The sequence below is a fragment of the Daucus carota genome, chromosome 2, assembly GCF_001625215.2.
Source record: "Daucus carota subsp. sativus chromosome 2, DH1 v3.0, whole genome shotgun sequence".
NCBI lineage: Eukaryota > Viridiplantae > Streptophyta > Magnoliopsida > Apiales > Apiaceae > Daucus > Daucus carota.
Genome location: NC_030382.2, coordinates 50,306,359 through 50,330,299, shown reverse-complemented (window position 1 = coordinate 50,330,299; position 23,941 = coordinate 50,306,359). Strand labels below are relative to the sequence as shown.

At 37.3% G+C, this 23,941-nt stretch overlaps 2 protein-coding genes and 1 long non-coding RNA gene across 3 annotated transcripts; 1 reads left to right on the top strand and 2 right to left on the bottom strand.

Annotated features, from left to right (window-relative positions):
- Positions 1 to 312: 312 nt before the first annotated feature.
- Positions 313 to 13,869, bottom strand: LOC108207945 (11-beta-hydroxysteroid dehydrogenase A-like). Its single transcript, XM_017378395.2, has 8 exons — positions 13,721 to 13,869; positions 12,918 to 13,114; positions 12,433 to 12,625; positions 12,008 to 12,093; positions 11,767 to 11,898; positions 11,520 to 11,648; positions 10,983 to 11,193; positions 313 to 513 (listed from the first exon to the last, which is right to left on the bottom strand). Coding segments are annotated over exons 1-8 (969 nt in total). The 5' UTR covers positions 13,740 to 13,869; the 3' UTR covers positions 313 to 511.
- Positions 6,368 to 9,651, top strand: LOC135150810 (uncharacterized). The gene is made up of 3 exons (XR_010289121.1): positions 6,368 to 6,506; positions 7,127 to 8,050; positions 9,202 to 9,651. It is a non-coding gene; the product is annotated as an uncharacterized LOC135150810 (long non-coding RNA).
- LOC108207714 (11-beta-hydroxysteroid dehydrogenase A-like) lies at positions 13,716 to 15,166 on the bottom strand. Its single transcript, XM_017378146.2, has 5 exons — positions 15,027 to 15,166; positions 14,845 to 14,930; positions 14,501 to 14,632; positions 14,153 to 14,317; positions 13,716 to 14,064 (listed from the first exon to the last, which is right to left on the bottom strand). Exons 1-5 carry the CDS (start codon positions 15,058 to 15,060, stop codon positions 13,822 to 13,824), a joined length of 660 nt encoding a protein of 219 aa, XP_017233635.2. The 5' UTR covers positions 15,061 to 15,166; the 3' UTR covers positions 13,716 to 13,821.
- Between the last annotated feature and the right edge of the window lie 8,775 nt (positions 15,167 to 23,941).

Here is a 23,941-nt window from a genome sequence, read left to right as displayed (position 1 = left end):
TTCATGCTAGACCGTCTAAAAAGTTTTTAAATTAATTTTTTTTTAAAAAGAAAATATATAATTTCTAGTAATTTAAAATATTAAATGATCTTTCAATTCCACACCCTTTTTTATTAGATTTGTTTCTTATTTTTATTTAAGTGTAAGCTAGAAATTGAAAATAAAATAAATATTATATATACATAAATTAAGAGCCTATTATGTTTAAAAAAAAAAAAGAGATAGACTTAATTTTTCAAAGAGCCTCTGTACGCTTTATAGTTGAGAAATCTTCGAAGAGCGGATGCCTGAAGGAACATTCTTGCATACTCGTAGTAAAATCAGCTCGTGTAAATGTTAGTACTCCGTAAAATCTCTTTATTGCTACTTCGTACCTTGGATTGTTAAACAACGACGACGAACATAATTAAATCGGAAATGATAATGTGTGCTATCATTTTAAAATAGCCGAATGATAAGGCATACAAGCACATTGTTCCAAATTATTGACGAAGTAGTAAATGTCAGACTCCTGATAGGGTATAACCCGGATTGGCTTAATCTGGACCCTGGATTGGCTTAATCCGGACCCGAGCACGATATGACCCGGAGATGATCCCGGACCCAGGAGACGATCCCGGACCCAGGAGATGGTCCCGGACCCAAACACAACCTATCCACTCTTCTCCCGGACCGGGACACAAGAGTCCAAGCCGACACCTGAACAAGCCACATTCTAACATGAAAAGGATTGGCTTAACCCGGACTCTGGATTGGCTTAATCCGGACCCGAGCACGATATGACCCGGATATGGTCCCGGACCCAGGAGATGATCTCAGAACCAGGAGACGATCCCGGACCTTGGAGATGATCTCGGACCCCGGAGATGATCCAGGACCCAGACGCAACCTATCCATCCTTCCCCCGGACCGGGACACAAGAGTCCAAGCCGACACCTGAACAAGTTGCAGTCTGACATGACAAGGACAATACCCAATGCCAGCTACTGACACTATGAAGACAAACCTCATAACACTCCAAAATACTATTCCTTAGCTGACACCTGGACAAGTGTTAAGCATCCAAGCCCTACAGATGGACAGCAGGATCCAAGGTACACATCCTTAAACCCTAATCCTTGGCCTATAAATAGACCAAGGATGAGAGGCTTAAGGATCTTCTTCTCCACACTCTCATATTTCTCACACACTCTAAGCCATCATACACAGCAGCCATACACCTTCACCCATCACACATAGATAGCTCATTTCCCGTCTATATATTTTCCGACGCCTGTACTCATTCTTACGCCGGAGGCACCGCGGGACTCAAACCCCCCTCCGGTGTTGTTTTGCAGACACCCGTCCAGCAGCTACACCGCAAGACACCGGTACACGGCGGAGGAAGCACCAGAACGGGATTTGGCGTTATCATTTGGCGCTAGAAGGAGGGGGAGGTTGTATTCTCCGTCCTGTGGTCACGGTGCCACTGGACTCATCTTCATCAGCAAACTCCCGAAAAGAGAGTCCCGATTCAACCATGTAAGCTTCAAAACGCACTCAAATCTTTCAAAACCCTCTCAGCCATGATTCTCTTTGTTGTGTGCATGTTAGCAAACCCTGTCTAGAAGAACCCTAAATTTGTCTGTAGTACATCAAGACACCTTGTCCTGTAGTCCCTTACACCTTTGTCATTTAACTATTTCTAGCATTTCTTGAAGTAGTAAGTTGACTATCTGCTTACACTATTTCTATCATTCCACTACTGTCTATACTGCACACATACACTTTCACCAAAAAGCAAGCATACTCCCTGGGTAGTTCTTGTTTGAGTTGTTCACTATAATCATGACAAGGGGTGGAAAAACCCAAACCCAATCAACCCGATCCGAGCAGTTCAACCCGGTGGACCAGGACAATCCACATCAGGATCTCATCTCCAAACCACTCTTGACCGGGATCAATCCAGAAGAGACCCGGATCAACCTAGACGATGCCCGGGTCACAATTGAAATGAACCAGTTAAAGTGCATCGATGTCCCGGTGACCGCAGACCATGTTACATATCTAACCAACATAGAGTTGGCCGAAGCAATCCGGTTATACCAGGAACAACGAGCCGAGAACCTCAAAGGACCCAGGTTGATTCCTGATTCTGAAGACTTTGAAAATTCCCGCCAATCCCGGGGTTCCGTCTTTGACCGGATTGGTGACAAAGTAAGGAAAAAGAAGCAGAGAGAAAGTGATGCCACAAGGCGAAAGATCCTGGCCAAAAAAAAAAAGAACACATCCGGAGAGAAGAAGAAGAAAAGCTAGAGCAAAAAATTCAAAGAAGGATCCAGTTATAAGAAGAAAGGCTCATGAGCAAGTCCCGCTCCAAATGATCTAGGAATGAGTCAACCCAAGAGCTGATCTAAGACCATGAGAATAACGAGTATCAGAACAATCTATGGGACATGATCCATGAGCTGTAGAAGAAAGTTAGAAGGGACTCCGGGTACGGGAGTATGATAATGAGGCACTCTCGGCTTATATGAGATGTCTTCAAGAAGCAATCAGCAAGAAGTTTTTCTAAGCAACCATACTAGTCCTGACTTAGATGAGTCCGGACTACGCAATCATACTAGCCCTGATTCAATAATGAGTCCGGACCAAGCAATCATACTTGGAAAAAAATTTCTAAGACAAACAACCAAAAGCTACCCGGGTTCACTTTTCAGTTATCTCTTACTTAGAAAAATTTTTCGAAAATTTTTCTAAGGCAAACAAACAAAAAGCTACCCCGGTCCAGTTATAACATATCTCTTACTTGGAAAAATTATTTTCCAAGGCAAACAAACAAAAAGCTACCCGGGTTCAATCATGATCTATCTCTTACTTGGAAAAATTTTCCAAGGCAAAATGCAAAAGCTACCCCGGTTCAATTTTGAGAACCCGAGTACCCCGGTTCAATCATGAGCTATCTTACTTGGAAAAATTTTTCTAAGGCAAACAAACAAAAAGCTACCCCGGTCCAGTTATGACATATCTCTTACTTGGAAAAATTATTTTCCAAGGCAAACAAACAAAAAGCTACCCGGGTTCAATCATGATCTATCTCTTACTTGGAAAAATTTTCCAAGGCAAAAATCAAAAGCTACCCCGGTTCAATTTTGAGAACCCGAGTACCCCGGTTCAATCATGAGCTATCTTACTTGGAAAAATTTTCCTAAGGCAAACAAACAAAAAGCTACCCCGGTCCAGTTATGACCTATCTCTTACTTAGAAAAATTTTTCGAAAAATTTTTGAAGGCAAAAAAGCAAAAGCTACCCCGGTCCAGTTATGACCTATCTCTTACTTAGAAAAATTTTTCGAAAATTTTTCTAAAGCAAACAAACAAAAAGCTACCCCGGTCCAGTTATGACATATCTCTTACTTGGAAAAATTATTTTCCAAGGCAAACAAACAAAAAGCTACCCGGGTTCAATCATTATCTATCTCTTACTTGGAAAAATTTTCCAAAGCAAAATGCAAAAGCTACCCCGGTTCAATTTTGAGAACCCGAGTACCCCGGTTCAATCATGAGCTATCTTACTTGGAAAAATTTTTCTAAGGCAAACAAACAAAAAGCTACCCCGGTCCAGTTATGACATATCTCTTACTTGGAAAAATTATTTTCCAAGGCAAACAAACAAAAAGCTACCCGGGTTCAATCATGATCTATCTCTTACTTGGAAAAATTTTCCAAGGCAAAAAGCAAAAGCTACCCCGGTTCAATTTTGAGAACCCGAGTACCCCGGTTCAATCATGAGCTATCTTACTTGGAAAAATTTTTCTAAGGCAAACAAACTAAAAGCTACCCCGGTCCAGTTATGACCTATCTCTTACTTAGAAAAATTTTTCGAAAAATTTTTGAAGGCAAAAAAGCAAAAGCTACCCCGGTCCAGTTATGACCTATCTCTTACTTAGAAAAATTTTTCGAAAATTTTTCTAAGGCAAACAAACAAAAAGCTACCCCGGTCTAGTTATGACCTATCTCTTACTTAGAAAAATTTTTCGAAAAATTTTTGAAGGCAAAAAAGCAAAAGCTACCCCGGTCCAGTTATGACCTATCTCTTACTTAGAAAAATTTTCTAAGGTAAAAAAGCAAAAGCTACCCCGGTTCAATTTTGAGTACCCCGGTTCAATCATGAGCTATCTTACTTGGAAAAATTTTTCTAAGGCAAACAAACAAAAAGCTACCCCGGTCCAGTTATGACATATCTCTTACTTGGAAAAATTATTTTCCAAGGCAAACAAACAAAAAGCTACCCGGGTTCAATCATTATCTATCTCGTACTTGGAAAAATTTTCCAAGGCAAAAGGCAAAAGCTACCCCGGTTCAATTTTGAGAACCCGAGTACCCCGGTTCAATCATGAGCTATCTTACTTGGAAAAATTTTTCTAAGGCAAACAAACAAAAAGCTACCCCGGTCCAGTTATGACATATCTCCTACTTGGAAAAATTATTTTCCAAGGCAAACAAACAAAAAGCTACCCGGGTTCAATCATGATCTATTTCTTACTTGGAAAAATTTTCCAAGGCAAAAAGCAAAAGCTACCCCGGTTCAATTTTGAGAACCCGAGTACCCCGGTTCAATCATGAGCTATCTTACTTGGAAAAATTTTTCTAAGGCAAACAAACTAAAAGCTACCCCGGTCCAGTTATGACCTATCTCTTACTTAGAAAAATTTTTCGAAAAATTTTTGAAGGCAAAAAAGCAAAAGCTACCCCGGTCCAGTTATGACCTATCTCTTACTTAGAAAAATTTTTCGAAAATTTTTATAAGGCAAACAAACAAAAAGCTACCCCGGTCTAGTTATGACCTATCTCTTACTTAGAAAAATTTTTCGAAAAATTTTTGAAGGCAAAAAAGCAAAAGCTACCCCGGTCCAGTTATGACCTATCTCTTACTTAGAAAAATTTTTCGAAAATTTTTCTAAGGCAAACAAACAAAAAGCCACCCCGGTCCAGTTATGACATATCTCTTACTTGGAAAAATTATTTTCCAAGGCAAAAAGCAAAAGCTACCCCGGTTCAATTTTGAGAACCCGAGTACCCCGGTTCAATCATGAGCTATCTTACTTGGAAAAATTTTTCTAAGGCAAACAAACAAAAAGCTACCCCGGTCCAGTTATGACCTATCTCTTACTTGGAAAAAATTTCCAAGGCAAAAAGCAAAAGCTACCCCGGTTCAATTTTGAGAACCCGAGTACCCCGGTTCAATCATGAGCTATCTTACTTGGAAAAAATTTTCTAAGGCAAACAAACAAAAAGCTACTCCGGTCCAGTTATGACCTATCTCTTACTTAGAAAAAATTTTCGAAAAATTTTTGAAGGCAAAAAAGCAAAAGCTACCCCGGTCCAGTTATGACCTATCTCTTACTTAGAAAAATTTTCTAAGGTAAAAAAGCAAAAGCTACCCCGGTTCAATTTTGAGTACCCCGGTTCAATTATGAGCTATCTTACTTGGAAAAAATTTTCTAAGGCAAAAAAAAAAAAAAAAAAAAAGAAAAAAAAAAGCAATCACCCGGACTCATGCCGAGCAATCCCGTCCGGACTCATGCCGAGCAATCCCGTCCGGACTCATGCCGAGCAATCTCGTCCAGACTCACCTCTTGTCCGGATCAACCCAGGCCGAGGGATAAAAAGCCAAATCTCACATCCTACCCTGATCAACCCAGACGGGGGGCAAAAAGCAGAATCCCACCACTTCGTCCAGATCGGTCCGGACAGGGGGGCAAAAGCAAAATTTCACACCATGTCTGGATCCACCTGGATAGGTGAGCAAGATTTCACACCTAGTCCGGGTCAACCGGGCAGAGGAGCAAAAGCAGGATTCTTCGCCTAATACCGGATTAACCGGGATAGAGGCGCAAAAGCAAAAATTCCACCTTGTCCAGGTTAGCCCGGACAGGGGGGCAAATGAAAAACTCCACCTTCTCCGCAATCAGCTCGGACTAGACAATACACTCAACTCCCTCACACAGAAAATCTGTATAAGGGAGTGGGGGGCAAATCACTACACCATAAAAGGGCTATAGTAACGCCAAGTCAGAAATTTGTTTATAAATCGTTGCTGTTTCTTAACAAATTTTGACAGACCTATAGCTGTTGCAATATTTTTAAAAAATGTTACAAATGAGTGTAATTATTTCAAAAATCTATAGCAGCTGCAACGAGTTTCTATAATTGTTGCAATAAAGTTCAAAATTTTGGGCCCAAAAATTTCTCGGTTCTAAACATAAGCGGGTTTTTTCATTTTTTTTTCCGGGCTTTCCACCCCAGCCAACACACATACATTATCATTACTAATGTTATTACTTATTACTTATTATATTATTGCATACATTATTGTCTGAAGATCGAAGCTCAGCACTCAGGCGAATACAAGCGCGCGAGAATGAGGGGAATAGTCTGGGAGATTCAAGCTAGAGAAAGTCTCGAGATCGAAGATTCAAGCTCGCAGAACCCACTCAATTGCTCGAACAACATTTAATCTCGTAGGTAAATAACCGAACTGCATAGTCGATTTTCTTCCCCAAATCAATTTTACTCCTTCAATCGATGTTTTATTTTTTCATAAATCGAAATGGGTGTTTCAATTAGTGCTTCTTTGTTGATTAGAGATTCAATCAAGGCTTGTTAATTTGTTAATCAGGGCTTGTTAATTTGTTAATTTTCAAAATCGAAGACTAAAGCTTGAACTTTCAAGATTGAAGAACACCGAAGCTTGAATAATTAAGCTTGAATGTAAAACCTAAATATGTCATATTGCAAATCTAGGGTTCTAGCTAAATTTTGGGGGAAGGCTTGACTAGAAGTGGGTGCACTTAAATTATCTTCTTCTTGCTTCTAAGGTATATAATTTGTATCTTACAAGTCTTAATTTCCTGAATTTTGAATTATGAGATTGTTTATTTGGTTGGACAGATTTTTGGATTTATATGTGGTATAATGTTTTCATGAGTGATTGTTGTTATTGATGTTAAATTGATGCATAATGTTTTATTTAATTATTTTTTTAAAGTTTAATTGTTGGCCCGATAGGTTAGTCCTCTTATATATGCTTTTGTTATTATAGCTATTGGGCAAGAAAGACAATACTGATTTTGTTACTTCTACAGAGAGACTGGAGCACGAATCTGATATCCCCCCTGTGAGCCCAATGCGTGTTATGCCTCTATATGCAATGCTTCCTGCATCTGCTCAGCTTCAAGTATTTAACAAGGTGAACGATGGAGAGAGCCTAGTAGTTATTGCCACAAATGTTGCTGAGACCTCTTTAACCATTCCAGGTACAAAGTATGTGGTGGACACCGGAAGAGAAAATGTGAAGATGTACGATTCTACAAATGGAATGGAAACATATAATGTACAGTGGATAAGTAAAGCATCTGCTGCACAACGTGCTGGGAGAGCTGGAAGAACAGGGCCTGGCCACTGTTATTGCCTCTATTCTTCTACCATGTTCAACAACTTTCACAAGTTCTCAAATGCTGAAATTTCTAAGAATCCTGTTGATGGAGTTGTCCTTCTCATGAAGTCCATGGGTATCGATAAGGTATGCTTTCTTTTATCAGATCTATTTGAGATGTGACCTTTTACAATACATAGTTCTGTTTGATCCGTACTTTATCTGTAGAAATTTCTGAGTAAAAATTTGTGCATATTTTTTGTTGAAATTAGAAATATTCTACACACAACATACACGTATCTAATCGTGTGCCAAAGAAACTTTATAGCTATGTATTTTTACTTGTTTTTTTTTTCTTATGCAATACAGTTAAAAATTTGAACCCAATAAAATATATCAGGACACCGTTATTTACGAATCATGCCATGCGGGATGGATGCCAATTGCCGAGTGTCTCAGCAATCACACTGTTACAAAAGACAGCTATTGTGCACATTGTGCAACACTTATTACACAGCCGCATTGGAACTCTTCTAGATGGCCCGGCACATGCTTTGAAGCATTCATGGCCATAGTATCTTTTACGAGAATGTTTGTGTGTAGACACACACACTTGTATCACTGAGTATGATAGGTTAGTCCTCTTTTACATCTTTTTTTTATAATTAATAGGCGATGGGTGATTAAGAAGATTTCTGGAAATTGTTTAAATCTGCAAGAGATTGTGGAGAACGAATTCTGATTTGGTGAAATTAATAGCAGAGGTTTGTTTCTAGTTCAGAGTTGAACTAGGGTTATTTCCATTATAATATATTTATATATTATTACATATCCTGAAATTTAAGTTATAGGTAAAAGGATTGGCGATACTTTTCTTTTTGTATTAGATTACTACATGATATCCTTCCTACATATCTATACCAAAGAGGCTCCTTTGTCAAATGTATTTGATCACTTAACCTCAATTATATATCTTTAGGAAGAAGAGTTAATTTTCTAATCACACGCCCATAGGAAATTAGTTCTGGACGGAGGTATAGGGGGCTATGTACTTTATCTATGTAGAAACTCCCAGAAAAAGCATTGAACAAACAGTAACAATAGAAGTTGAATAAAAGTAAGCATTTAGCTTTGGGGGAGAAATAAGAAGCCTAATAAACTCTAGAAGATTTAAGCTTGTTGATTTTTAAAAGCCGTGGTTGCTGACAAAATGTTGCATTATGCTAATTCTGTCTTCTATATCTTGTAGAAGTCTAAAATGAATTATCGTGCATGGAATCATCGTTGCTGGTTAGTGTCCTACATGTCAAGCGAGCAAGTCTGCTTCTAAATTTCTCAGACTTGCATCACATTAATTATGTAATATAGATTGCAGAATATACTTCCATGCTTAGAGATTGGCTTGTATATCTTTTTCTCACTTAATCAATTTTTAATCTAATTGTCAACTATAGATTAAAGCATTGTTATAATTTAATTTAATTGGTCGATGACTAAGACAACTTATGTGATGATTGGCGTTGTTTTCTTTGCTCTACCTCAGACATCTCTTATTGCTCCAAATTGTAGTAGTTTAAGTTCTTTTTCACTGAAGGTCATAACTGATCAAGGTGACAACCTTTCTTTGATAGGCCCATCTGTAAACCTGTATATGATAGGTTGCCATTTCTATTTAATTTAGGAATTTTTAAATTTGCTGAACCACAACTCAAGTACATTTATTTGTTACAAACACAAGTTGCTTCATGTCTTGCTTATCTCATTTTTGATTTTCGTGATATGCAGGTTCTTAAAGGAAACATCACAATAGTAGGGAAAAAACATTAGCTGCAACTACATTGGTCGCGGTTGAATCCCAATAGCAAAGCCTGGCATTTCAAAGGTCTCGCAGAATCCCAGCAACAAAGCCTGACTATAATGCATGCATATATGAGAACGAAGAAAAGAATAATGAGGCAACAGTGTTATGTTCTTGAAATTTGAAGAAAAGTAAATACAAGGATGACAGTCTTCTTAAATTAATTAGTTTTAATTATCTCTGTCTAGACTACATACTTTTATTTAGATTATGCCTTAGAATTTATTGACTAACTATGTATGCGACTTAGATTTGGAATGGTTTGTAAGACTTTGTAAAGGTCATGGTACCGCTTTTGGATTGTTGGCTGCTTGATGCTAATTGGGATTCTGAATAGACAATTGAAATTTGTGGCTATGTATGCCTGGCTATTTGTATTTGCAGTAATGATCTTTTCATTTTATTTTAAAAATTTGTTGCTATTGCATCGAAATCTGTTGCAAAAAAATGTATAAAAATATTACAATATGGGCAAAATCATTGCTATATCTTGGTTAAAATTCATTGCAATTGGTCTAATATTTGTTGCCTTAAAGTCATACAAATGAAACAAAATTAAGCTAATGCAATACAAGGTATGCGTTGCTGTAGACAAACATTTGTTGCTATATCGATTTATTGCAATAAAATAATTTCATTGTTGTATGGGGATATATTTGTTGCTAAATCCACCAATTGCAACGCGGTCAGATGCAACGCCAAAATTTGGCACTTTTGTTGCTATAGAACCTATTGCAACATATATAGAACTTTGGGCAATGGTTTCTCCACGTTGCTATAAGCCTTTTATGGTGTAGTGAATGATAGGGTATAACCCGGATTGGCTTAATCTGGACCCTGGATTGGCTTAATCCGGACCCGAGCACGATATGACCCGGAGATGATCCCGGACCCAGGAGACGATCCCGGACCCAGGAGATGGTCCCGGACCCAAACACAACCTATCCACTCTTCTCCCGGACCGGGACACAAGAGTCCAAGCCGACACCTGAACAAGCCACATTCTAACATGAAAAGGATTGGCTTAACCCGGACTCTGGATTGGCTTAATCCGGACCCGAGCACGATATGACCCGGATATGGTCCCGGACCCAGGAGATGATCTCAGAACCAGGAGACGATCCCGGACCTTGGAGATGATCTCGGACCCCGGAGATGATCCAGGACCCAGACGCAACCTATCCATCCTTCCCCCGGACCGGGACACAAGAGTCCAAGCCGACACCTGAACAAGTTGCAGTCTGACATGACAAGGACAATACCCAATGCCAGCTACTGACACTATGAAGACAAACCTCATAACACTCCAAAATACTATTCCTTAGCTGACACCTGGACAAGTGTTAAGCATCCAAGCCCTACAGATGGACAGCAGGATCCAAGGTACACATCCTTAAACCCTAATCCTTGGCCTATAAATAGACCAAGGATGAGAGGCTTAAGGATCTTCTTCTCCACACTCTCATATTTCTCACACACTCTAAGCCATCATACACAGCAGCCATACACCTTCACCCATCACACATAGATAGCTCATTTCCCGTCTATATATTTTCCGACGCCTGTACTCATTCTTACGCCGGAGGCACCGCGGGACTCAAACCCCCCTCCGGTGTTGTTTTGCAGACACCCGTCCAGCAGCTACACCGCAAGACACCGGTACACGGCGGAGGAAGCACCAGAACGGGATTTGGCGTTATCAACTCCTAGCTGCGTTTTGTTTTGCCAGGCTCACTAGGCCATGTAACTAAAACAAGACGAGCAAACCACTCCAGCAACTCTGGACAGAAGATCTTCCAATAGAACAACGGCTTGAGCCAAGCAGGTTCCATCATAAACCTGGCTCCGCGCCTGGTCCCGTTCACTATGGCATGGGCGCACCCTTCCACAGACTCCAATGGCACGAAATTCGTTTTAAGCTGATCAGAGCGAACAAGGTTTTAGAGAAAAAACCCCCCAAATATCCAGATCAAACTAATTGTCCATCAGTTTAAGAAATCATGGCAGTTATTATTTTTATTTCTAAATACTCAACTGAACACGGTTCCTCACATTGTATCTGGATGTATATTTTTTTTCCTTACAGTAACAAGAGGTCGAAAGATCAAGATCATAGGACTTGTGTGTGTGAGTTATGGATTGTGATAGTTCATCAGAGAACTTGACCAAACACCTTACAACACAGGCTGACGACAACATATTTCACATTAAGTGTATTCTTTATCCATAGTATTGGAGAACTTACCTTTGACATAAACTCGGTATCTGTAATTTCCGAATCAACCAGACCAGGAGTTACGATAGTTATCCCAATCTCTGATCCCACCTTGACTCGCAGTGTCTCAAAGAAGCTAATTAGTGCTGCTTTTGTTGCCTGAACACAAAGTTTTACCAGCTCATAAATTTGCCAGACTTTGAAGAGTACAAATCGAAGCAGAAAAGGAGAAATATTGATAAGCAAATTAGGAATATCATATTTGGCCAGTCCTTACACCGTAAATGCTTAATCTCGGACAACTGTACCATCCTGCATTGGAACTTATCACAATAATTTTTCCTCTGCTCTGTTTTAGGTGTGGAATCGCAAATTGAGTGCTGTATACTGAGCCCCAAAAGTTAACATCCTGTACAATACAAGTGTTGGTATTACTTTTGAAGTTGGCAAAAGATGCACATATAAATTAGCTGTGTAGACATTCGTATGTAGTATGATGCAACAGTTTAACTAATTACCATGACCGATTTGTAATCAGAGACATCCTCGTAATCTTCAAACATGCAAACAGGAGCAATCCCAGCATTGTTCACCAGGTGATCCACTGTTACATTTGACCGCTTTAGTTGATGAAACTAAACCAAACATAATCCGTATATCACACCGGGTAAGTGGTATATATACAGGGATTCATGTTTTTTTTTTCCTATTCCTATACCAACAAATATGTGTCGAGGTGCTGATTTTGGTTTGCAGATAATAAGTTGCCTAAACCTATTATCTACTTAATGATCTTTTTTCTGCCTTTTTTTAATCTACAAAATCATCATTTTTTTTAAATGCATGGGTTATTTGGAAATCATAGAGTTAGTTCTTAAGCATTGAGGTTCATGAAAATGAAACTAAAATCGATAGTTATGCTTTAGCCTTTAAATGAACTTACATTTGTGAAAATGGAGTATAGTCTGATCAACAAAATTCTTGCAATTTGCAGCATTGGAAACATCAGCCTTGACAACAAGCACATCAGGAGACCCGAGCTGCTTCGCCTTATCAGCAACTATACGGAGACGGTCTTCTCTTCTGGCAACAAGGACTAAACACGCCCCTCTTTTTGCATACTCGTATGCTACATGCTGAAAGGCAATCAAAATCACATTTTACCTCCCATATACATATCAGTTCTACTAGAATATAATTTCTCCGAGGTTTTAGGAAAAATGGCCCTAAACGCAATTTCTTTTAACTTCTAAAACCATGAATTAACAAGTTACATTGTGAATCATTAACATAAAAGCAACCCTCATTCAGATATATTTTGTAATTACCGGCATAACAAAGACAGATATATAAAATTTGTCGATTCCAGGATTATTATTATTATATAGAGAAGTAACAAATACGTGTACACGTGTATTCATAAAATACCTCGCCAATGCCTGAAGATGCTCCGGTGATAACCACTACTTTACCAGCAACATCTTCAATCAAACAAGTCCTTCTCAGCAGGGAGAACACAAGTTTGAACAACAGAAATGGAGGTACTACAAAAACTGCCGATATGATTGATGTCACCGGGAGCAAAATGTTCAAGACTTTGTGAATGATATCCTTCATGTTGTTTGCTACACCAAAGAGATGAATGTAGATGTATTATACAGAGAGTTACAGAACACAAGAACTCTATGCTATCCTTATCGGTCCCAATATCTGACTTATAATTTGCATAATTTAGCTACTTTTTAGGCCAAATGCCAAACGGATTTTGGCCCAAATAAATGATAAAATATTATCACTCACAGTTGACACCATGTGATTTGCTTTGGAATACTGCATGCACTGCGCAATAATGAAGTGGACTTTCTGTCACAGACAGATGAACGTCTATTTTATGAAATTAACATAATAAAAATTTAAGTTTTAATTTATATGTGCGCGAGAGTGGTGGGTTTATTCTCTGTCGTCCGAGGCATCCGGGTTCCACTCTAGCGCATCTGGGTTCCACTCTCACTCACCCCAACTCTCACTCACCCCAGAAAATAATAAAAATATATACAACCTAATTTAGATTTCATGAATTAACAAAGTATATAGAGATATCTTAGGACCAACATAGACAGATCCAAACCATTAAAGATTATCAACAATGCAAATATAAATTTATTCAATAGGTAACTCAAAAGTAATATAAAGCACAATTTCAGTTAATTAGCTTTGCAATCACAACTTACTATGCAGTCCAGACTGCATTGAGACTGCCCACAATTTCAACGATTACATGCTTTATTAGCTTCTCATTTTTCCGATCACAGCTGCAACTCTATGAGAAACTTTATGTTCTCTTGATAAGATCTGCAGTCCATTTGTTAAATGACTCATGAGCTGAGGCACCAGGCTTGGAGATGTAACATAACCAGAGGACCATGTCTAATATCTCAGGGCAAATCAACTTCAACCAGCGGGTGATCCTTATCCATGCTGGCTCCACCAAATTTCGATCTCCCCTGCACGCGCTCTTCACTATTGCCTTGGAACACCCCACCACACTTATCACCGGAGTTAACCCCACCTGAGCCTATAGAGAACAACACAAGCAATTAATCAAGTATCACATCTTATATTTAGTAATGGAGAGTTGTAAATATGGAAAGCACAGTGCTTGCCTTGACCAAATCCTGGTCAACTTGTAGTTGTCCTCCCTTGAATAAGCCCTTGCCTTGGGTCATTTCAGACTCCACAAAACCAGGTGTAACGAGTGTTACTTTGATCTCAGACCCAAACTCGATCCTAAGTGTCTCGAATAATTGTGTAACTGCTGCTTTGCTTGCCTGTAACAATACCAAACAATGTTAAGTATAAAGAGATGATCACAAATGGAGTTCTTACCCTGTGATATCTATAAAAAGCTCATCTTATAGTAATACCGTTGATACATGGAAGCATATATGTAAATCAGTATATGCAAGTTATTGATAATGTGAACCTATGTTGGTTTAGCAATAATAGCTTACATTATAGAAGCTGGACCGAGGCATCGGAAACCAGCAGTTTGCTGAAGAAATTACAATCACCTTTCCATTACTCTTCCTTAGATGTGGAAGTGCAAATCTAGTCATGTAAACCGGCCCCCAAAAGTTTATTTCCTGCCACATACCCAGTTATCTTTTATTTTCTAGCTAACGAATGAGGAGAACATCTCATAGAAATCAATATAAGTGTTTTCTCTCATAAATTTAGCATCGAGTATTAAAAGCTCAGCAAAAGCATGGGTCTATATGACCAGCGAAAGTATGAGCATGTAACACATTTATGCTTGATGATTTAGACACAAAATTACGGGCAAAAGGGAAAATACCATGACTGATCTGAAAGCTGCCATATCATCCACTTCCTCGAACATGCAGACAGAAACAATCCCCGCGTTATTAACCAAATGGTCCACTACAAAAATCATTTATAACCAAATCACTCAATCACTAATAACTTACAATCTACTAAATTTCTAGTTTTACATTGCACAACCAGAGACGGACTTACATTTTCCAAAGTGATTAATAGTTTGATCAACCATACGTTGACAGTCATCGATTCTACTAACATCGGCTGCAATGACAATAACATCAGGCGCCCCCAGCTCACGAGCAACTTGTGCTACTTGCTGTAGTCGATCCTCTCTCCTTGCGGTGAGAGCTAAGCATCAGGCCCGGCTCAATAGTTTAGGAGGCCCTGTACAAAATTAAATCATTAACATTTTTTCAGTATATAATTATTAATTTTAAATATATTAATATTATATAATATATAAATAATAATAATATGTAACTTGGAAGAAAAAATAATAATTATATCTATTGCAGTGCTAATTCTGTGATTTACTATAAGTGTGAGGGTTGAAATGTAAATTGGTGAAAAAGTTAGTTACAGTTTGTTGAAAGTGATGGCACAGAAGGCTTGGTCTATATAAAGACTACAAGCTATACATTGTAGAGTATAACAAACATTTCTATATGATCACATTATCTAGTTATCTTCTATCTGTTATTAGAGTATCTTTTTCTTTATGTTAGCGATTTGGCTGATTTTAGAAAAGAGATTTGAGGTAACTAATGGATCGAGAAAATACAAATTAACTAAGGATTTGTTTACTGTGCATCAAGATAAGATGAGTGTTGTTGATTTCTACACAAATTTGAGTAGTATTTGGGATGAAATTGAGGACATGAATATGCTTCCAGTGTTGGCAAATCCTACACCTGAAATCACTAGGCTGTTAGATATGTTGTATACACAGAAAGAAGAATCAAAACTGTTCTATTTTCTCAATGGACTCAATGAAACATACAGTGCCTTGAGGAGTCAATTGTTGATGAATACTCCTTTGCCAACAGTAGAAGCAGCTTGCTCTCTTATACAGCAAGAAGAAAATCAAAGAGAGGTACTTAAGAGTTCTGGTGATAATGAGATATCTGCTATGTATAGTAAGGGAGTGAACACCAGTGCTGATAAGGTTGTAGTCTGTTCAAATTGTCAAAAGAAAGGACATTCTGTGGATAAGTGCTGGTTTAAAATAGGATTTCCAGACTGGTATAACAAGAATTCTAAAAAACCAGGTGCAAAGTTTATGCCAGGAGGAGGTAAACGCCAGGTGTCAAAACATAGTAGCAATGCTGCTGTTCAGCAAAATGACATAAAAACTTCAGACTCAAATGTTAATCTCACAGCAGCACAATTGACACAGCTTTTAAAACTTTTGCCTCAGTCATCCAAAGAGCATGAGATTGATGATGAGTTTGACTCATTTTCTGGTATGGTGTCATGTCACTCTGTACAGAGTAAGACTTCACAATGGATCATGGATTCTGGTGCCTCAGATCACATGACTGCATCATTGGATCATCTTATTAATGTTGTTCCTGTTGACACAAATTCTACAATTAATTCGCCAACTGGTGCTGCAACAGTGATTACTCATGTTGGAGATTTGGTACTGTCTAGTGGCTTAAAACTCAACAAAGTGTTGTATGTTCCACAGTTTCAACATAATCTGCTGTCTATACATAAACTGGCAGCTGAGAATAATTGCAATGTGAAGTTTCAGCCAACTTATTGTGAAATTCTTGATAATAGCACAGGTTTGGCCAGAGCTACTGGAAATCTGGTTAATGGTTTGTACTATCTGTCAGATGATAACATGACTTCACAGCAGAGCTCAGCACTTCATGCAGAGAAAACTAAGAAACAAAAAATGTGGAACCTGTGGCACCACAGATTGGGTCATGTGTCTAGAGCAATTTTATCAAAAATTGCAGATGTCAAGGAATTTGTGTCTTCAGATGATCAGACTTGTGTCACTTGTCCTTTGGCCAAATTTCCAAAGTTATCTTATGAAAAGAGCTCAAGCTATGCAGAGGCAATATTTGATTTGGTTCATATAGATACTTGGGGACCCTACAGGACACCTACAAGAGATAAATATAAATATTTTTTGACAATTGTGGATGATCACTCTAGGATGGTTTGGATATACCTAATGCAATACAAATCTGACTTCTTGTCTAAATTCAAGGCATTTTACAAGTATGCTCACACTCACTTCAGCAAAAATATAAAGGTTCTAAGGTCAGACAATGCACCTGAGTTCAGTGATGGGGAGTGTAGAGTGTTTTACAGTTCTAAAGGTATAGTACACCAAACTTCATGTGTCAATAGGCCTCAACAAAATGCAAGAGTTGAAAGGAAACATAGAAATATCCTAGAAATTGCTAGAGCCTTGAGGTTTCAAGCAAGTCTGGATATCAAATATTGGGGAGATTGCATCATGACTGCTGTCTATATTATCAATAGACTGCCAACACAGGTTCTGAATTTCAAGGTGCCTTATGAGGTGTTATTTGAGGAACCAGTGGACTATGAAGAATTCAAAGTATTTGGATGCCTTGCATTTGCTGCTAATAGTTCCTCTAATTCTGACAAATTTGCCAGCAGAGCAAGTCCTTGTGTTTTTCTTGGATATCCTCCAAATCAGAAAGGGTACAGGTTATTAAATCTAATTTCACATGAGGTGTTTGTGTCAAGAGATGTGAAATTTCATGAGCATGTTTTTCCATTCAACAAAGAGGCCACTGAATATTATATGACACCTGTTCCCACAACCATGCCTCATTCTTCACCAGCATATATTACAGATGATATGCTTGAGCAATCTGTGATTCCACCAGGTGAGCATGCTGAGAATAATCCTGATAATAACATTTCTGCCTCTGAGCATACTGCTGCGGATGTGGTGTTAAGAAGATCAGGTAGACAGATAAAGAAACCTGTATGGTTGAATTCTTACTCAACAGCACTGGCACAGGCTGAGTGTTTCACTGCTGTAACAAATGTGTCTGTTAGCAACCAATTTCATTGTTTTCAGGCTTCTCTGACTGTGACTTCAGATCCAGTTTTCTTCAATGATGCAGTACAACATGATCATTGGGTAAAAGCCATGAATTTGGAATTGGATGCATTGGAAAAAAATCAGACATGGGATATAGTTGTCTTACCAGAAGGAAAAAAATCAATTGGTAGCAAATGGCTGTACAAAACAAAGTACAATCCAGATGGCACCATTGAAAGACATAAATCCAGACTTGTGATCTTAGGTTGCAAGCAGACTTATGGAGTGGATTATGAGCAAACATTTGCTCCTGTGGCAAAAATGTCCACAGTCAGAGCTTTGCTAGCTGTCACTGCAATGTATGACTGGGTGGCAGTGCAAATGGATGTCACAAATGCTTTTTTACATGGTGACTTGGATGAAACAGTCTATATGAAACTTCCACAAGGTTATAGTGGTCTTGGGAGCAGAATTGTCAAAGGGATGTCTCCTCTCAAGCATGCTGCTAAACCTGAATTAGTTTGCAAACTTAAGAAAAGTTTGTATGGATTGAGACAGGCTCCAAGGCAGTGGAACAAGAAGCTTACTGATACACTGTTGGAAATAGGCTATACACAGTCTAAGAGTGATTACAGCTTGTTCTCCAAGAATTCAGGGGAGGTAATTACACTTGTGTTGGTTTATGTAGATGATCTATTAATTGCTGGTAACAACTGTGCAGCAATTTCTGATCTCAAACTCATGCTGTCTCAAGTATTTCATATGAAGGATTTAGGAGCTGTCAGATATTTTCTTGGCATTGAAATAGATAGATCTGCATCAGGCTTCTTTATCTCTCAAAAGAAGTATGTGACAGATTTGTTAACAAATCATGGCTTACTGACAGTCACACCTCTGAAAGTTCCTTTAGATGCTCATCTGAAGCTCAGTCCTAATCAAGGTCAAGCACTGTCTAATCCTCATCCTTATCAACAGCTTCTAGGCAAACTCATATATCTGACTGTCACAAGGCCAGATATCAACTATGCAGTGCATACTCTGGCACAATTTATGCATTCTCCTACTGATGTGCACTTCCAAGCAGCAAAAAGGCTGCTGAGGTATTTGGCTGGAACCAGAAATCAAGGGTTGTTGCTTGCATCTTCTTCTGCAGCACAATTAACTGCTTTTTCTGACTCAGATTGGGCCAGTTGTCCATTTACTAGAAGGTCAACTACTGGTTTTTGCTTACTACTTGGTAAATCTTTAATTTCATGGAAAAGCAAGAAACAAAATGTGGTGGCTAGGTCTTCTGCTGAAGCAGAATATAGAGCAATGGCTCATACAGCTTGTGAATTGACATGGATGACTGCATTACTCAAAGACATGGGGTTGCAGATTCCACCAGCTGTGTTACATTGTGATAATGTAGCTGCTATTTCTATAGCTGCCAATCCAGTGCAGCATGAAAGGACTAAACATATTGAGCTGGATTGCCATTATGTGAGAGACAAAGTGAAGTCTGGAGAGATTACTACAAAATATGTGCCTTCTACTGATCAATTGGCTGATCTTCTTACCAAACCAATTTCTGTTAAGCAGCATCAATATCTTCTGTCCAAGCTTGGTGCCTCTGGAGTTCCATCTGCACAGCTTGAGGGGGAGTATTGCAGTGCTAATTCTGTGATTTACTATAAGTGTGAGGGTTGAAATGTAAATTGGTGAAAAAGTTAGTTACAGTTTGTTGAAAGTGATGGCACAGAAGGCTTGGTCTATATAAAGACTACAAGCTATACATTGTAGAGTATAACAAACATTTCTATATGATCACATTCTCTAGTTATCTTCTATCTGTTATTAGAGTATCTTTTTCTTTAATATCTTAATTAAGAACACTTAAAAAATTTATACAAAAGGCTAAAAAACATAATTTAGTAAACAATAATTAAATTCAAAACAAAACACCAATACAAGAATATAACATCAATTTATATATAATGATAATATAAATTGCAACTAGTCAATTACAAAAAAAAAGTTATGTATTTTTATAGATACAATAAAAAAAATAAGAAAAGGATAGGAATTTTGATCTAACACATGACAAAAATTAAAATAATATACATGTATAAATGTTATGGGCTTGGATATTGGGGGCCCTCTCAATTTTGAGGCCATGTACTGTAGGGCTGTTTGCACATGTCAATCACCGGCCCTGCTAAGCATGCTCCTTGACTGCCATACTCATAAGCCAGATGCTACGTACATGTACATGTACAAGCTACACTGATCAGATAAAACACTACTTGCTCTCTCCAGCAAAGCCAGGATTCATTTTCATTTACTTTTATACGTCGAATAACCCATATTAAATTCTAAAATCAAGCATAATTTCCTTGTAATTTCACGAAGCTGAAAGATGTATTTCCAATAATTCATTAATCAATATCTCATTGAATAATTTTACGACCTTAAAGACGTGTTAGTAAGGATGTACTATATACCAGTGTGAACAATTGCAAAATTCGAAAACTATTGAGCGTAATAATTATCTACACTATAAAAGTATCAAAACAATTACACCTACTATTGTTCTCCCACTGTTACAACTTACAACTTACACCTACTACAGTTAAACCTCGATTAAGTAATATCCGATAAAGTAATAACCTCGCTTAAGTAATAAATTTTGCTGGGCCAATGTTGTAAAGTAATATTTTCGCTAAAAACATAAGATAATAAAAATTCAAAAATTCATTAGAAGCCCATGTAATATGTAAAGTAATAATTCATGAATTATATATATACATAATGTATCTGAATTACAAAATTCAGTTCTTTTTAAAATATGAATCTATAGTAGCTTGTTTATTCTTTCCACCAAGGCCAAAATTAACCTCAACCTTGACTTTACGTAAAGCATAAATAACTCCTGGTATGTTTTGCTCATGTTGTAACAAGTAATTGTTCAAAGTGTTCATTGCTTGAAGTGTTTCCTTTGATGATACGCTTGGGATGACATTGCTATCGTCTAGTGCATGTATGAATTTAGTTTTCACATATAATTAATTATTATAAAAGTAATTTTAAATCAAATATATTGCATGTGACTGATTCTTATTTTTTAAAATAATGAATTATAATTTATAAACATATAGAAATGCGGTAAAATAATAAAATATTACTTTATCGATAAAGTAATAAAATATTATTATATCGATAAAATAATAAATTCGGTAAAGTAATACTTTTTCCCGGTCCGAGGGGTATTACTTTAAAGAGGTTTAAGTGTATTGTGTAGCAATTACACCTACTATTGTGCACACCTACTATTGTGCGCCTAGCACTACTCTATCGATTAAGTTTTGATTTTTTAGTTTTTGTATTTCAGATGTAAAACAAGATAGAGCACTTCGTTAATTTTAATTTTGTATATACTAAACCAAGTTTGACAATATATCTCATATACCACTACAGTGATCATCTACGCATTAAAATAAATAACGCATGTATCGAATAAATCATAAAGGCATACCTCTCCGATGCCGGAGGAAGCGCCAGTGATGAGAACCACTTTTCCGGCAACATTTTCAGAAAGGAAAGAGCGCAGAACATAGAACAAGTACTTGAAAAGCGCATATGGCGGTAGGAATAACAAGAGGGTAATAAAAGCAAATGGAGGTGCAACCAAGTTTAGAAAACTGTTTATCAACTCCATGGTGTTGCCAATTTTATCTTTGCAAATATAACAAGATTGAAGATAATATACAAGTCGTCACTCATATATCGAGATATAAAACTTTACGAGGGTGTGACATTTGGCACATTGCATGTAAATAACATGACACGTACTCGAGCAGACACTCCATACTTGTCATCACAAAAGCCCATCTCCAACATCTCTTAATATAAAATTTATAAAAGCCCATAAGTCGGCCTAGTAACTCATCCTCTTTTTTTTAGTAACCCATTTCTCTCTTTTTTAGGCTCAAGCCCATTACATGCCCATTGTCTACAGAAAGCAAAAGAGTGTTACCAGTTGTTCAAATGAACATAAAACTAAATAAAATTAGTTTGAGGCTCCCTGTAAAGAAAAATTCATAAAAGTTAGGAGTTACCTTTTTATAAATTATAAGATGAAGTGAGTTGATTTAATTATAATTTGTTAAGATAAATGAAATGAATGTGAATAATTTAACAAATCATTAATGCAGGTAAAATTAATAAAAGAATAATAAGAAATCACAACTTGTATGTGTGATGAAGAAATGAATTGGCCCCTCTCTCTCTTATTTGTGCTGGTGGGGTTATGAAACACTGAAGCCTACAGCTATAGTGACCCATAACAAACAAGGCTCCTCTAGAGCCAATAGTACTGGGCTGCCTAGACTCCCTTCATGTGCATAGTGTAAGAAAATAATTCCCCTCAGGCCCTCAACAGTAGTAAATAAATTAAATGAATTTCACTTTGGACACTAGACTTTGACATATACCTGTAAAATATGTTATCTTCCAGGAATTCACAGTTCATTCTCCAAAGTTTTTAAAAAAAAAAAAAAGAAGCTAAAATTCATTATGACCACACCTTTTTGAAGGACGTATGGAGAAGTGAAGGCACGGATACATTAATAGTGAGGCGTGTTTGTCATTCGCTTCCATGCATTGAATTTGCTTTATGTACTTTGTACAATCTGCACTTTTTTTTAATCTTTATTTGATATGTTTTCTGCGGATGACTTTTATCGAATATTTTCATTATTAACTTCATTTACTTGTGCAATTCCCACCTGACTTTTAATCTATTAGGAGAGTAATAAACAGCAATAGAAATAAGTTGTATATTCTTTTTATGATTTTTTAATATTTTATAATAAATTTACGGTATGGAAATTTTTAATCAATTGTATTGTAAGGAATGAAAGAAAATCACGTTTTAAGGGAAAAATATAAAGAGCAACTACTTTTGTGCTCAATAAAATATATCTAAGTTCACAGTAAACTAAAAGCACGTAATTTTATACTGTAACATTTAGGAATAGACAAATATATTTGGGTCTTTACTGCGTGTTTAAACACACACAAACAACTACATTTTCACAAGACAGACTATTTATATTGATGAAAACTTTTATGTATATAACAATAATTAGGGATGAACAAAAAACCGTTTAACCCGCAAAACCGACCCAACCCGCATCTTATTTCGGCCGACCAAACCGAACCGTTCCAAACCGATAAGTAATTGGGTTCGTTTTTTTATTAACCCGAATAGATTGGGTTGGGTCAGGGTTTTTAATTTTTTAACCCCCACCCAACCCAACCCAACCCGTTTAAAATAACAAAGTCTACTTTTATGTTAATTTCTCTATGCTTCTAGCTCATAACTTGTTATTATGTTAATTTCTCTATAAATATTGATAAATTTATGAATAATAGTTCGTAACCATCCTTAGATTATTATTATGCAAATGCAAGGTGTTTGTTTATTTAATCACAATCTGTATGTAGCTTAATAGTTTAAATCTGTTTGTCTATTTTGTACTTGTTAATCACCACAGCAGAGAGTGGAGTTGAGAAACAAATGCTGCAATTTACTACTAGTAGATCTATGTCTCTGGGATTCTCAATTTAACACCTTTACTCCCACTGCCACTGGAACTAAATACAGTCTCAAACACTACAACAAACAATGATTTACCTGCCTCTCAAAATGATGCATCTTCCGTCTTCTCTAGACAAAGATGTAGTGATAAAACCCAATAAACCCGACCCTACCCGATCCAACCCGACGTATGAATAATAGGGTTGGGTTGGAAATATTTTTGAGGGTTAACGGGTTCGAATTTTTATAAACCAATTAAATTGGGTTGGGTTGAATTTTTGCCACTAACCCGGCCAACCCAACCCGTGTTCACCCCTAACAATAATCATTAATAAATAATAAAAATAAATATCTAATTAGAAAATTAATTATTCGCACATATTATGAAATTTGAATATATCTTAAAAATTTTCAACAGATTTTTAATATATGACTTAGACTCTCTCATCGGTCATCATACTTGTGCAAAATAAAATATTTATGACCGCATTA

Bases quoted from the DNA above. Each gene is read 5' to 3' on its own strand.
- LOC108207714 (XM_017378146.2), bottom strand. From the start codon at position 15,060: ATGGTTGATCAAACTATTAATCACTTTGGAAAAT. The intron at 14,633-14,844 runs GTATTTTCCCTT...GGTATGTGGCAG, and splicing joins CAGCTTTCAGATCAGTCATG to GAAATAAACTTTTGGGGGCC. The intron at 14,065-14,152 runs GCAAGCACTGTG...TGTTCTCTATAG, and splicing joins TTGACCAGGATTTGGTCAAG to GCTCAGGTGGGGTTAACTCC.
- LOC108207945 (XM_017378395.2), bottom strand. The intron at 11,899-12,007 runs GTAATTAGTTAA...TGTATTGTACAG, and splicing joins CTGATTACAAATCGGTCATG to GATGTTAACTTTTGGGGCTC. The intron at 11,194-11,519 runs GTAAGTTCTCCA...CGCTCTGATCAG, and splicing joins ATACCGAGTTTATGTCAAAG to CTTAAAACGAATTTCGTGCC.